Below are 13,557 nucleotides of genomic sequence, written 5' to 3'. Positions count from 1 at the left end.
ACCAAACAAACCCTTCAAAACAGTCCCCTACAGCTTTTCTCCCGATGGTCAGAAGCCACAGAAGGTTGCAGTCTCGGAGGGTCAGCATTTGCTTACAAATGGCAGAAAAAAGTTAGGGTGCCTGTAGTAAAGATGTTGCCTCCTTCCTGAAACTTTCTGTTCCTTAGTAAAGGAGACTGTGAAGAACAATGAAAACAGTAAGGATAGAGAAGGTGCTTTGAATGTGTGAGGGAAAGGGAGTAGTGTGGAGAAGCCACTAGTACCTGAGCATGCAATGTGGGGTGCTGGATGCTCTCCCCAGTGTGTGTAAGAAACACGTGGGGGATTATACCTGGGAGGGTAGGAGGAGAGAAGGAGGAACAGTGTTTACAGAGAGTCCCTGTATTCCTCATTGTGAGCAACATCAGGGGTCAATGTGCCTGGGGAAGAGCTGGCAAGGCACAGAAAGAGATCTTGAAAGAAGGGCCTGGCAGGAGACAGGGCTTGCAAGAAGCAGCCAAGGTTCACAAGAGGGGTTCTCCTGGTACATGGATAAGAATCAGTGGAAAACAGTCCTTTCCAAGCTGCTACTACAGAATGAATTTCCAGGCAGAATTTTGAACCTGAAATTATCAAATAGGCTTTGGATGGCATCTTCCACCAAAATGTCACACAGGAGAAAACACCCAAGCCTTTGATAAGTTTTGGTATCGACCAGCCCTGTCAGCCTTGCCAGGAGTTGCTGGGCCATTTCCAGGTCTTGTGACGTTTGAGCTGCTTCCAAAAGCACTGAGCCACAAGGTCCCTGTGATGCAATGAGATGCTTCCTTTTCACTAGAAGTGAATTTCTGGCTATTACAGAGGAATTAATTACATTAATAATGTAGCTGTAGATGTCTTGAGAACACTGAAACTAGAAGTCAGATAAAAGTTCTTTTGTATTTATGTTATATACATGTATATAAATATACATATATACAAAATGTTGTTATATACAAATTACATTATTTCTAATGTATCTTGTGATTTTTGCCTGTACTTGGATCATGATTTTTAAGTATGAAGTGCTGACAATGCAAACATTCTTTACTTCACTGCAGACAGGGCCTGAATCGTGTAAGTTAACTGTCCTGAGGATTTTTCCAGTTTTTTTCTAAAGAAGAGAAAAATTTATATACAGACTGTTTACAAGGCATATCTTCATTAATTGCTACTTTTTTAGCGAGTGGATCCTTCCCTTAATATTTTAAAGCCTTTTTCTTTGGACACAGACATCATTGTATAGGTTTGCTAGATTATAGTTTTCAGGATGGTCTTTTTCCTTGTTCCTTTCCATTGATGTCACGTTTGCTGTTCTTCCATTTTTGCCCCTCCTCAGGTTCTTATGGTTTTTCAGTACTGATTTTGTGCCCAGTATATTCATCTGCTACCTAAATGAATACCTTGAGATGTGTATTATCTTCTCTTGCCTACACTCATTAAAGAGTGTATTTAAAGAAGGTTGTCATCATCTCAGAATGTTCAAACTTTTCTTTATTTTTCTTGTCCGAGTAATCATAAAGAGGATTTTTTTACTTAGTGTTGTATAAACCTTCACAATATCATTTTCCTCATTAGGAGACAGACTGTGGTGCTCTTTTTAGTTTTATCACATAACATTTTCACACTGAGAAAACTCCCATTGATTATGCAGAATTATTAAAGGAACATAATACTAGTTTGAATGGTGGAAATAGCTCTTTCATGCAAGTATTTATTTTTGCAAGATATATAAGTTCTTGAAAGTTGCAAAAGTTTTGCTGTAGTTCTACTGCCAGTTATGGAGACTTACACAGGAATGTCAGGGCAAAGATCTCTGGGCTGTATTTTGTGATACAAATGAGAAATCATGCTAGTTTCAAAATCATTCTTATAAGATTATTTTACCAGGATGAATTTTGAAGATCCATTTTGCATTTGTCTGACACATCTATCTGGTGATTCTTAGCCTGTCTTTCACCTCTGACAGTGAATGTACATTAATAATTTCCTTTTATTCCAGTCAATTTAACATCTAGGATTCATCTATCCATTTGCTTTTTGATTCTTATCACTGAAACTTTGGCAGAGAAAGAGAATTCTGATGCATAAAAAGTGTCAGAATTGGGGAATTCAGTTTTATTCCAATTTTGAGTGCAAGCCTATCCCTAGATCACATCCCAGGCCTGTCTCTTGCAGGCAGCAAACCCTGGGAACTTGAGGCTTCCAACTTCAGGAGAGTTGCCAGGCAGTTTTGCTGCAGTATTGTGAAAACTGAATTGCTTTTACAGTCTGTCTGGATTTCAATGAATTGACTTTCACTTACAGAAAATGTCCTGTTGGGGGATTTTCAGCCTATGCTATTAATACTGCAAGGGAAAAATAGAAAATAAACAAAAGGCAATTTAACTCTCTGATGAGCAAAAGTATTTGATTTCATGACAGCACTTATGGCAGGCTTGCCTTAAGATACACATGCACTGGCAGAAAATGGGGCCCACTGGCTTTCATGAGGAGTTATGAAAATATTTTATAATGACTAAAAATTGTAGGAGCAAAATGGGTTTGGCCTAGCCTGACTTCTTGCTACATTTTTAGTCCACCTCTATGATCTTAAACTGTATGGGACTTCCTGTATAAATAATGCTTAACTGAGGAGGAATTGACTGAATACCTCAGTATTTGGTATGTTTATAGCATACCAGAATATAATGCCCAGCTGTTTGTTAGGTGGATGACAAATACCTTGGAGAATGGGTAATTTATGACTTTACATTGGGTTTTGTTCCCCAGTTCACCTAGACAGAGCCTCCCAGTTGGGGCTATGAGGAAATGGGATTAAAGGGGGAGGAGGCTCTGGGTTTTACCCTACATCTTTCTGATGTTGCGGCGACCCAATAGCATTTTGATTTTTCGAACTACCTGGGGATACCTGATGTGTTATGGATCATTGGGAATCAATTGAGTGAGATCAATAGAAGAGGGAGTCCTGCTGGCAATGCACAGGAGCGTGTGGTGGCTGCTGGGGGCTCAGAGGCTGGATTGTGCTGTAGGGTGTTGCAAGCATGTGCAGTGCCGTCCATCACGCAGCATGGTGGATGTTAACAATCATAATGTTGTTTACACGGTGCCCAAAGGGTGCCAGGTGCAACAAATGTAACTTCCCAGAGACCTCAAGGCAAATCTATTGAAGAGCGAAGTGTTGTGGGAGTGGAGGAAGAGAGAGAAAGAAGGAGAGGGAAAGAGAAACAAGCCAGAAGCCACAAAAATGACATAGAAAAAAAAAATTGCTTTTATTTCTCATGTGCACAAAAGAGAAAAGAAAAGAGTCAAACAGAACTGAAGTGATGAAAGGAAAAGCCAAGAGGGGCTGTAGAAGCCTAGAATGGATGTGACCCTGCACCAGGCACTGGTCCCCTCCCTCCTGGGTCTCATGTCTGGCTTAGCCTGGAGATCATCAGCAGAGCTGCTCTACAGTTACATTTGTTATCAGTTCTGTAATTGCTGGCTTGGTCCCTCCTTCCTGCTTTGCAAGTTTGCCACCATCCTGGGCTCAGCCAAGGAGCACTCTGTGGTATTTGTGGGTCCCTCAGAAGCCCTCACTCTGTCAGTGCCAAAAGGGGCAGCTCAGCTATGATTCTTATTTCTTTTTCCAGAGGGGTGCTTTTCCTAGGGGACAAAAGGGTAGAGTTTTTCCAACAGTTCAGCAAAACAAAAATTCCTTTAGGAAAATGTTAATAAGCATATATAAATTTATATTCAAGAGAAGAAAGAGGTGCAGGGCTTTTTGCTTTCCTTTTCTTGTTTAACATCCTCACACTTATGTTGTGATTAATTCCAAAGTCTTACTCTGAGTTTGATTCATCGCTACTGATGGGTCAGACAGCATGCAAACTTCTCCCTGTTTCCACAGCAGGGCTCATTGCCACCAACCCTCCCCAACAGATTTACAGGCCACAAGTATCAGCTTTACTGCATCTACCTACAATCCTCCCCACATCCCTTTGGGCCAAAGGGATGAGAGCTTCAGAGGGCAGGACTCAAAGGTACTGCCCAGTTTTGAATGCCGTGGTCCCTGTTGTTTCCAGCCAAGCACAGCATTTGAGATTTTGTGAGATTTTTCCCCCATGATCAAGTAGAGACAGAGGAGACTCAGTCTCACAACATTTCTGCTTGGTCCATTAGCTAAAGCAAACATAGTAACAGAACTAAGAATGACCTGAGAAAAAAGAAGTGAAGGGAGAGCTAAGGAAGAAGAATAAAGAAACAAAGAATGATTTGCGTGAAAAAGGAAAACAGACAAATGTCATGGAAACATTAATTATTATTCACAATAATGCTTGAAATTTTGATAGAATTTTCTATCCAGAATCTCAAAGCACTGAGCCGGTGCTAATTAATTCAGCTGTGCAATCCCCCTGTGAACTAGAAACTGTTGTTATTCCCATTTTACTGTGTTGGAATTGAGGTGTTTGGGGAAGTTAGAGTTGACAAAGGTTTTCTAGAGCCACAAGGAGAACTGGGATGTTTGAGATCCCAGAAACCTGTTCTCATATCAGCAATTCTCTTCTCTCCCTGGATAGAAAAGGGCATTGGGAATGAGAAATAATAAAAGAGAGGGATAGAAATTGATTGGAAAGAGACTATGAGAAAAAAATGTGAGAAAGGTAAGAGACAGCAGAATGGAGGAGAGGTTTGTGTTACAGGCTTCACTGGATTTTGCATAATGATTTCTTCCTCCAATCCTTGTTCTTTTTCCTGTAACACTTTTAAAAGGAAAATCATTAAAACCCCCACCTATAGCAAAGCAGCTGTTGGCCTGTTGGGGAAAGTGTCCTTACAAGGTTTGGCTGTTCCCTCAAGTTCTGGATTTGTGCTGTGCTTTATTGAACACATTGTTTTGTTTTCAGTGAGCACAACGAGACTTGCACAGTACACACAGCGTGTTCCTTATCTACAGGATGAGACGAGGCTGTTTTAATAACTACCATGATGAAGATGGAGATGAACTTATATACAAGAGGAATTGCCTTCACATTACACACATTATCTTCCTACAAAGCAGCAATTGTTTTTTGCAAATAACATAATATTAAATAATTGGTAGAATTTTTGCGTTTCCTGCATAGTCCAGTCTAATGGAATCTAGATGAATATTGATGGTTTTCTTCTGCATAATATCACCACATAAATCCCCATGTCAGCTACTAGACTTGGGCTATAATACTGCTTTACAATGCATCCACCGACTGTAAATCAAAACAACCAACACAAGAAACTCTTTGGCAAATGTAATTCAGTACATTCGCATGAGGGTCTACAGATGGTGGTGGAAGAGGATTAGACTGCCCAGTCCTTTGCATAATTCTGCTTTCCTTTGTATTTTCCTGGTCAAACTACATGCTGTACTTATGAACTTTCCAGACCAATCCAATGCCTGGTGGAAATCCTCTTTTACCAGTGGAGTTAAACCAACAATAGATTTGGCCTTTCAAGAGTCAAATCAAGCCAGCAGTGAGTGAGACAACTAAATCCTGCTTTCAGACTCTAGCTCATGTCCTCAAGTTTAGTGAAACACCATTAGAAAAATAAGCATTTCTGAGCTTCTGGCTTCTCTCAACCTGGGCCCTGGGCTGCAGGTGGCCAAGTGTGAGGTGTGACAGTCTCCTTTTCTCTAGCTTCCTCAGGAGCTTCTCTTTGCTGGTCCTGGGATTTCTTGCCTGTGCACTACCTGCTGAGTGAATCTGTGTGGTGGACAAGTAGAGCAGAGGTCGTACTGAGAGACTAAAAGAGAGACCATTCTAACAGGGTTCAGCATCTATCTGGTGTCTGTGAAGGAAAACAGAAGGAGTGGTGAAAGCATTTGATTAGAAATTGAACAGAATTTTCTTCTCTCACAGAGTAAGATCAGACAACAGGCCAAATTCTGGTTGTAGTGACAGTGTAACCACTCTGCTATTTGAAGCAGGTTACTCAGAGGTAAGATGTGCAGAATGACACTTTGAATAGATCAGAAGTAACCTCTTGGATTTTATTCTGTACAGGAACAGATTTTAGCTCTATATCTTCTATGTAAATGTCCCCCCAAACACCCTTATCATTTGGGCACCCCATTAAAGAAGACACAGACCTATAATCAGCTAAAGCCATGCAGAGGCTGAAAAAGTTAAGTGAAAGGGGCCTTTGGGATCAACACAGCTGTTTACTGATGGTGGATTTCATACATACAAGTTAAACTTGGAGACAGAATACCAAGTCCACTACCACATCTCCTCAGAGGCTTGGAACTTTGGATTTTATACATGATGTTGGCTGTAGAGATTGCTCCACTGTTCACTTTTATGCCCTTTGGGGGTTTTATTCTCAATCCTGTCTTTGTCCATGGACAATAGCCCATGAGTTTTATCTGAAACCTCTCTAAAACAACAAGGATCTACTTTGGCAGACTTGGTGCCCTGGGGATAGGCTATAGCTGCCTTCATGTTTTCTTTGAGTAATTTTGAGGAAGTGTCAGTGCAAGGAACAGTTAATGAGTTTGCTGACAATACAGGATAATAAGCATTTCTATTGACATTTAGCCTTTGCAGAACAGTGTTTGTCCATCACTTGGGAACCAAAATGAGCAGAGAATCCCTTGAGAATCATCAGGTGAGCATTTGGGATAAGGGGTAGATATTAGGGTGCACAATACAGGATTGGAGATGAAAAGATGGGACTGTATATTGGGTCTGGCTGGTAGGATGCGAGCATATGGATTTGAATGGAGGCCTATAAATTAGTAGGTGTATGAGCAGATGGGTGGGGAATCAAAGGGGGAGACCCATATAGCAGGGCTATAATGGTTAGGAAATTAGGTGTTGGGCACAGATAATGACATGGTTGTCACCAGCAGTGGAGATCTGGAGAATGGGTGTTGGGCATATCTAAAATTGCAAAAGTTGGGATGCGGGTGAGTTGAAGTCATCACAGGTACAGAGTTTAAGGTAAAAGGACTGAAGGCTAAGGACTAGGGAACCAAGCAATTATCCCAGCCAATCCTGAATTTGTCCATCTCAGTCTCAGCTGTCCAGAGGGCAATCAGATGGGCCCACATGAAGCCCCACACTTTCCACCACACAGCGCAGTGAGAGCGCAGCTGGGCTTGTTTTCTTTGCTTGCCAACCAGTGACATGGAAAACGTTTGTTGCCTCAGAGTGCTTTTTTTTTGTCGACTGATGTATTTGGTAACTTTGTCAGATGTGACTTGTCCATACTGCTCCCCAGAGACAGGATTTGGGAAAGGAGGGGGAGGAGGAGGCGACCGGGTGGAGCTGGCATCCAGTCCTCTCCAATACCATCATCCCATTGTAGTGCAAAACAGAAAGGAAACAAAACCCTAGAGTGAAAGAGGAGCATCAAACGTCAGAGGAACTCTGTCTGCCATTCAGGTGGTGGGGAGAGATGGGACTTGGAGTTTTATTTTTGTAGGGTTTTTTAATCATTATTTTGGTTTTTTTTGTTGGTTTTGTTTGCTTGGGTTTTTTAGAAAATTGGGGATTTTTTTGTTCCTTTTTACAGACCTTCATGACAAAGCATAAAAACACAGTTATATTTATATATCTATTTATATATTTCTTCATTTCGTCGGTTTGTTTGTAAATGTTGCTCCATCCTCCTGTCTGAGCTGATTGTGTGTCACAGAAATTGTGGGTGTATGTGTGAGGTTCCTCCCAACTCTGGCCTGCAAAGTCACCATCTGTGAGGTGCAGCCAACTCTGGGGGAATCCATGCTGGAAAGTGGGGATGAGGTGCACAGAGAACCCCTCATGGGGTGCAGATCTTTACTTGGTCCTTTCTTCATTTGCCAGATGGGCCAGGTGCTGCCATCTTTGCTCTAGCCAGACTGTTCCCTCTGTCCAGGGAAACAGGGTGAGCATCACAGGTTACATCAAGAGTCCACCACAGAAGAGTATATCTTTGGGGAACAGTGTTTCACAAGCGGCGTTCTCCCCTGCTTCCCTGGCCCTTACCGCTCCCAGAAAGGGGTCCTGTAAGGCAATGGTTGCCAGCTGCATTGCTTCCCAGTGCCCCTGGAGTCCTGGAAGCTGAAGGGACTTTGCATGGCTGAGCTTTACCCAGGGGTGCTGGAGGGCTCCTGCAGGGGAAGCCACTTGGCCGCAGGCTGTTTCTGGCGGGGGCGGAGGGCAGGGGGAACGAGGGGGTCTCAGTCTCATGTGGTGAGCGCTTGGTCCGGCGCCTTCGTGGCGAAGAGGAAGGAACTGGACTGTGGGGAGGAACGGAGAAGGTCTCTTCACCCTTCCCAGGGATGGAGGGAGGTGATCAGACAGGTACAATGTGGAGGCCTAAGCTGTCGCCCTGCAGTTTCATGTGGTTTCCATGGTAACTAGTGGCGGTCATAGGCAGCGGCAGCAGTGGGAGGTGCGGAGCCCCGGGATGTGGCACTATAATAATAAGGGGAACCTGAAAGTTAACACAGGAGAAGAATGGACTGGTTGAAAGGACAAACAGTAAACAAAAAAAAACCAAAACGAAACAAAAAACAGAAACAATCAAACTAAGAAAAGAAATTAAGGATAACTGAAAACAAAAAGAAAGGTAGAAAGAAAGAAAAGCAAAAGAACCAAAAGAAGAACTTGGAGACTGAGCTCCTAATGGGATTAGGGAAAGGCAGTCAGTGGAAGCCAACTGAGGGCCATACTTCAGATGATAGATGCTATGGTGACCTCTGGATAGGACGCCCCTCTATGGGAAGGAGATCCTTTTGCATCCTCCGACAATCAATGAGTAAGCCCATGAGCATTTGTGCAGGTTTTGGCTGGGGTAGAGTTAGTTTTCTTCACAGTGGCTGGTAAGGGGCTGTGTTTTGGATTTGTGCTGAACACAGGGTTGATAGTATAGAGATGTTTTTTCTATTGCTGAGCAGGGCTTACATAAAGCCAAGGCTTTTTTGCTTCTCCTGCTGCCACACCAGTGAGGAGTCTGGGGATGCATGGGAGGCTGGAAGGAGACATAGCTGGGACAGATGACCTGAACTGGCCAAAGGAATATTCCAGACCAGAAAATATCCTGGTCACTATGTGAAAGCGGGGAAGGAAGGAGGAAGGAGAGATGTTTGGAGTGATACTGTTTTTCTTCCCAAGTAACCATTGTGCATAATGGGGCTCTGCTCTCCTGGGGATGCCTGCCCATGGGAAGGAGTGAATTCATTCCTTGTTTCGCTTTGCTTCTGTGTGTGGCTTTTGCTTTTAAACTGTCTCAGCCCAGGAATATTCTAGTTTTTATCCTTCCAATTCTCTCCCTGATCCTCCTGGTGGAAGAATGAATGAGTGGCTGCATGGGGCTTGGCTATTGCCTGGGGCTAAACCACAACAAACACTGCAGCATGATATGCCACACCTCATCCATAGCCACAAAGAAAGTGTCAGGGCCAGATGTTCTGAGTGCACCTGACAAAGTGACTTTAAAACCAGTAGGGGAAAAATGAAACAAAATTACAGTGTTTTCTTAATTGGGATTTGGGTCACAATTGGCATGGAAGCTCTTTAGATGGTTATCGAATGTGTGTTAAATAGTAATTGATTATTAAGATCACGTTTACTGAAGTTTAACAGCACTGGAATAAAATGTGCATCTATTATCCAGTTGTTAAACCTCAGTAAATACATAGGTAATAATCACAACTGATTTATTTTACATATAGTAAATATCTTCCTATTCCCCTGCAAAGAAATGTTGTATTAGAAGATGAAGTCTCATAGGAGTTTTTTTCCCTTCTGAAAATCCCTTGACTATTTCTGAGCATATCAGTGACTGGAGATGGATATATATCCCTGCAAGGGAACTCTACTGACTATTATAAATCTTGTGATGCAGCCTGTCTCCTACTCTAGACATTAGTCCAACTTGGTCCAGTAGGAAGAAATTCTATGGGATTTAAAGATTTCCTAGGAATTGACTCTGGATTTAGCCTGGGAGAGGAGTGAAACCTTATCTGAATTTTTAACCAGGCCTTGAAAGTATGCTGGTTGTGGCCTAAGAGTAGCAGAACCTAAATTTAACTTTTGATGTAATTTGTTGATATAGCTGTGGATGCAGCCCATAGAGAAGCCGGAGCCAGAACTCGAGTTCTGAACTGTCTCATGAAAGAGGAATCCACTTCAGAACTGGTACAAAATATGCATGAGGTATATACCCCTGTCAAACTGAACTGGAGAGTGAGGAAAAAGGCCTCTCACCTGCCCAAATACTTGAAACCCCTCTTCAGAAACAAACAAACAAACAAACAACCCAAAGAGAACAAAGAAAAGAAAACAAAGAGACAAACAGAAGGAGCGCGAGGCTGGGGGTGTGCTGTGGGAAAGAGGTACTCACTTAGTAATGCAGGGTTGCTGAACCGCCAGGCCTCATTGTAGGTCGTGTACTGAGGGTGGCTGTAGGGATTCCCTGAGAACTCGCTCCCTGGAAGAAACCAAGGAAGGTGTGAAATACAGTAAGCAATAAAGATTAATGTCTGCTGTTCCATCAGACCAGCGTTCATGTTGAATCCATTTGCCAGCAGGAAAACTGGAGCATGTAGCTTCCTTGTCTAACTGGAACTCTTCCCTTCAAGTCACTGCCGTGCCTGTTCAGTGCAAAGTTGCTTACCCATACCATCAAGCATCACAAAATTGACATCTTCACAATCAAGAAATCAGTTCAAATTCGATAATACAAATAAATTATTTAAGTGGGGTGGCTTTTTTTCTTTTTTTTTTCATTGCCTTCTGTCTTCCAATTCTCAAGCTGCAGTAGGACTGCATATGCAAGTTTTTATGCACTTAATTATCAGCTTTCTAATTAATAACATTGAAGGTTCTCGAGTAGCACTGAGACAGCAGGCATGGAAGGTTAATGGGACAAGCTCACAAGAAACTCTTTGGAGCTAGCAGTGCTGTTGATAGCAATATGTATTGCTAATTTTTTTTTTATTAGGGTACTGAGGGTGATGGCATAATTGTGAAGAAGAGTATCATTCATTTTTGGAAATGTTCTGAGTTGGCTGTGCTTAAATACAAAACAAAATGGAAAACACATGAATCACTTTCTTTTTTACTCTGGATGATGGTATTAGTCAGAAAAGTGATTCATACATGATTAACCTCTCTTTTATGCTTAGTTAGTGAATTATAGAGAAAACTTCCTGCATTCTAGCCCTGGAAACTGTTTTTCTAATGATTAGCACTTTAGGTACTGTGCTGAATCTGAAAGACAATTTGTGCTACAGCTCCCCTTTTCACATTAGGAAAATGGGCCCAAACCAAAATACTTCCAAATTTTGTGACTCAAGATCTGAATGGTGCAGAGTCTTCTAAAACATTCAGTTTTATTGTGCAGAAGGAGTTGAGTCTCCCTGTTTCTTAGAAGGCTGTGCAGAGTATTTGGTAACTGAAGGGGTCTGGTGCTGCATTCAAAATAAACAAATCTCCCAAACTTAAACATGTATGCTACTATTATGGAAAATCATGATATGATCTGATCATAAGTTCAATTTAATGTAGTATCAACAAACTGTGGACAATTAAGGCCATCTGAAAGGCCTTACGTGCTTATGTTCTTAGAGTACTGTAGGTATTAGCTTCTGGTCTGCCTGAAGGCAGAGGTGGAATTGTTCAAACAGAAGTGTTTGAGAAGCACCTGGCAGTGTCTGCTAGATACCATGGAAGAGGAAAATAGGGATGGGATGGATGCCTGTGATACAATTACCACAGAATGTCAATTAATTATGGCATAATCTCTGCAAATGTCCTCTCACTGGAGTATTAAAGCCAAAACCACAGATTCTCAAATGGTGGAAATGAAGTCTGTTCAAGTTAGGGGATTTGTACTGCTTTAAACTTGAAGAGAATCTTTCCAGCAAGGTTTTTAGAGGTACTCAAGGTGATAACCAAAGTAGTCAGTGCAAAATTGAGTATGAATCAAACCAAATAATAATCCAAAGGTATTTTAGTCACAGCAGCATTTAGTTTCAGTATAAAACCTCATTCTGTGTGAGAGATCTTGCTAACTACTGTTTTAATGATGATAACTCAGCATAATTCCCTAGCTAGAAACATCCTGCATGGCAACTAGCTGGAAAGGAATAGGTGTAACCTGTGAAGATGACCGTGCAATGCACAGTCCAGATTTTTCTCTACTGAATTGACTTATCTGTGGAATATACTGGAATTGGTTTGCTTCCCAAAGGAGAAAAAAACTATCCTTATGAGAATTTCTGCTTCTGAAGTGTTTCATATGACATAACTTTACTGTATGGAGAGAAATTGTTCTGATATTTCATGACTTTTCTCTCACTCCCTGCTGAGTTGACACCCTAAACTGTTTATAGTGTTGCTAAAGCATGGGTTAAGCACAGGAGAAAGAGCCACAGCTATGGAGCGTGGGGAGGAGGGAGGGCAGCCACTGGAAACAGTGTTTATTGACGAGGAGTGAAAGCATGCATGCAGCAGGATAATGAGCTTTTGAGCTCAACTGTGACCAAGAGGAACTGAGCTATCGCCTTCCCCGATCACTAATGAAACAAGTGTAATTTCCTCATCAACATTGGATTCTGTTTAACGACTCCCTGCCGCTGCCGTCCCCAGCCCTCTGCAGGCTCTGCACTGCTCTGTGTAAACTTCAGTTCCTGCAGTGGATGCTGACTGCACTAAAACAGTTTGCAGAAACTTGATGTCCTTTCTGGGAAAGAGGAAGAATTGAGACAGGAATCAAAGGTATTCTGTTACCTTTGTGGGAAACTTCTCTCAGATATGTAGGTTAAGTGTAGCCCAATACCTGATTCATCTGTCTGTGAGTGACTAACCCCTGCTTTTCCAAGTGTGTGCTCAGGACCACTGGCCTTCGTCCATGTTTACAGCCTGGGACCTGAAGTTACAGGAAGGGCAAATGCAGGAATATGTATCTTGTCATCTGCATAATCCTCAGAGACATTTGCATTTGCTGGCCATGCTGCATGAATGTAGTGCTACAGGAGACAAGGTTTTCTCTAGACTATGTGAGTAGAAGTCTAGTGAAAGGTTGTCATGGGTAGAAAATAGCAGCTTTGATTAACACTGGTTAAGCAATCTTCTCAGAAACAGTTTTCCACTGGAAAATGCTGTCTCATTGAAATGGAAATGTCTTGCTAAAGCTTGTCAGCTTCAATAGAGTTTTGGAAAGAAAAGTTCTGAAGTTATTGCAAATTGAAACAAAGTGTTATGTTTCAACTTTCTTGTTTTGTTTCATTTTGCCTTTCTTATTTCATTTAAATTCCTTTCAGTTCTTTCATTATTTTAATATGCCTTGACATCTAGAACATGTTGATGTTATTGAAATGTTTCATCCTGATGTTTGCAAACTGAACTGTTGCAGGGTTCTGACTCCTAATACCAATGCAAGATGAAAGCAAATATCAAGGAATCAGAATTTTGAATGGGTTAGAAATCTGATTTCTGAACAGTTGTGTGTTTAGCTCTGCACCTTTGTTAAAAGAAGACAGAGCCTCTTTCCCATGTTTTCTCACATCTGAACAATAGGTTTGTTTGC

The 13,557-nt window shown here is 41.8% G+C and overlaps 1 protein-coding gene and 1 long non-coding RNA gene across 5 annotated transcripts in view; one reads left to right on the top strand and one right to left on the bottom strand.

Moving 5' to 3' along the window:
* LOC143694770 (uncharacterized) overlaps positions 1–13,557 on the top strand; it is a 201,977-nt gene that overhangs the window by 97,098 nt on the left and 91,322 nt on the right. The window lies entirely within an intron of this gene.
* PAX2 (paired box 2) overlaps positions 8,181–13,557 on the bottom strand; it is an 83,137-nt gene continuing 77,760 nt past the window's right edge. For 3 of the 4 annotated variants that reach the window (XM_054637218.2, XM_054637216.2, XM_054637217.2), the window contains 2 exons: positions 10,369–10,455; positions 8,183–8,457 (listed from right to left, as the gene is read on the bottom strand). In XM_054637218.2, the coding sequence (XP_054493193.1) occupies positions 8,381–8,457; positions 10,369–10,455 (164 nt within the window). In that variant the 3' untranslated portion in view covers positions 8,183–8,380. Of the gene's footprint in view, positions 8,458–10,368; positions 10,456–13,557 lie in introns of all 4 variants that reach the window. The other variant, XM_054637215.2, reaches the window with a different exon arrangement.

The sequence above is a fragment of the Agelaius phoeniceus genome, chromosome 9, assembly GCF_051311805.1.
Source record: "Agelaius phoeniceus isolate bAgePho1 chromosome 9, bAgePho1.hap1, whole genome shotgun sequence".
NCBI classification, from domain to species: Eukaryota; Metazoa; Chordata; class Aves; order Passeriformes; family Icteridae; genus Agelaius; species Agelaius phoeniceus.
The sequence above is the reverse complement of the archived record's forward strand: the minus strand, read 5'-3'. Positions and strand labels throughout refer to the sequence as shown.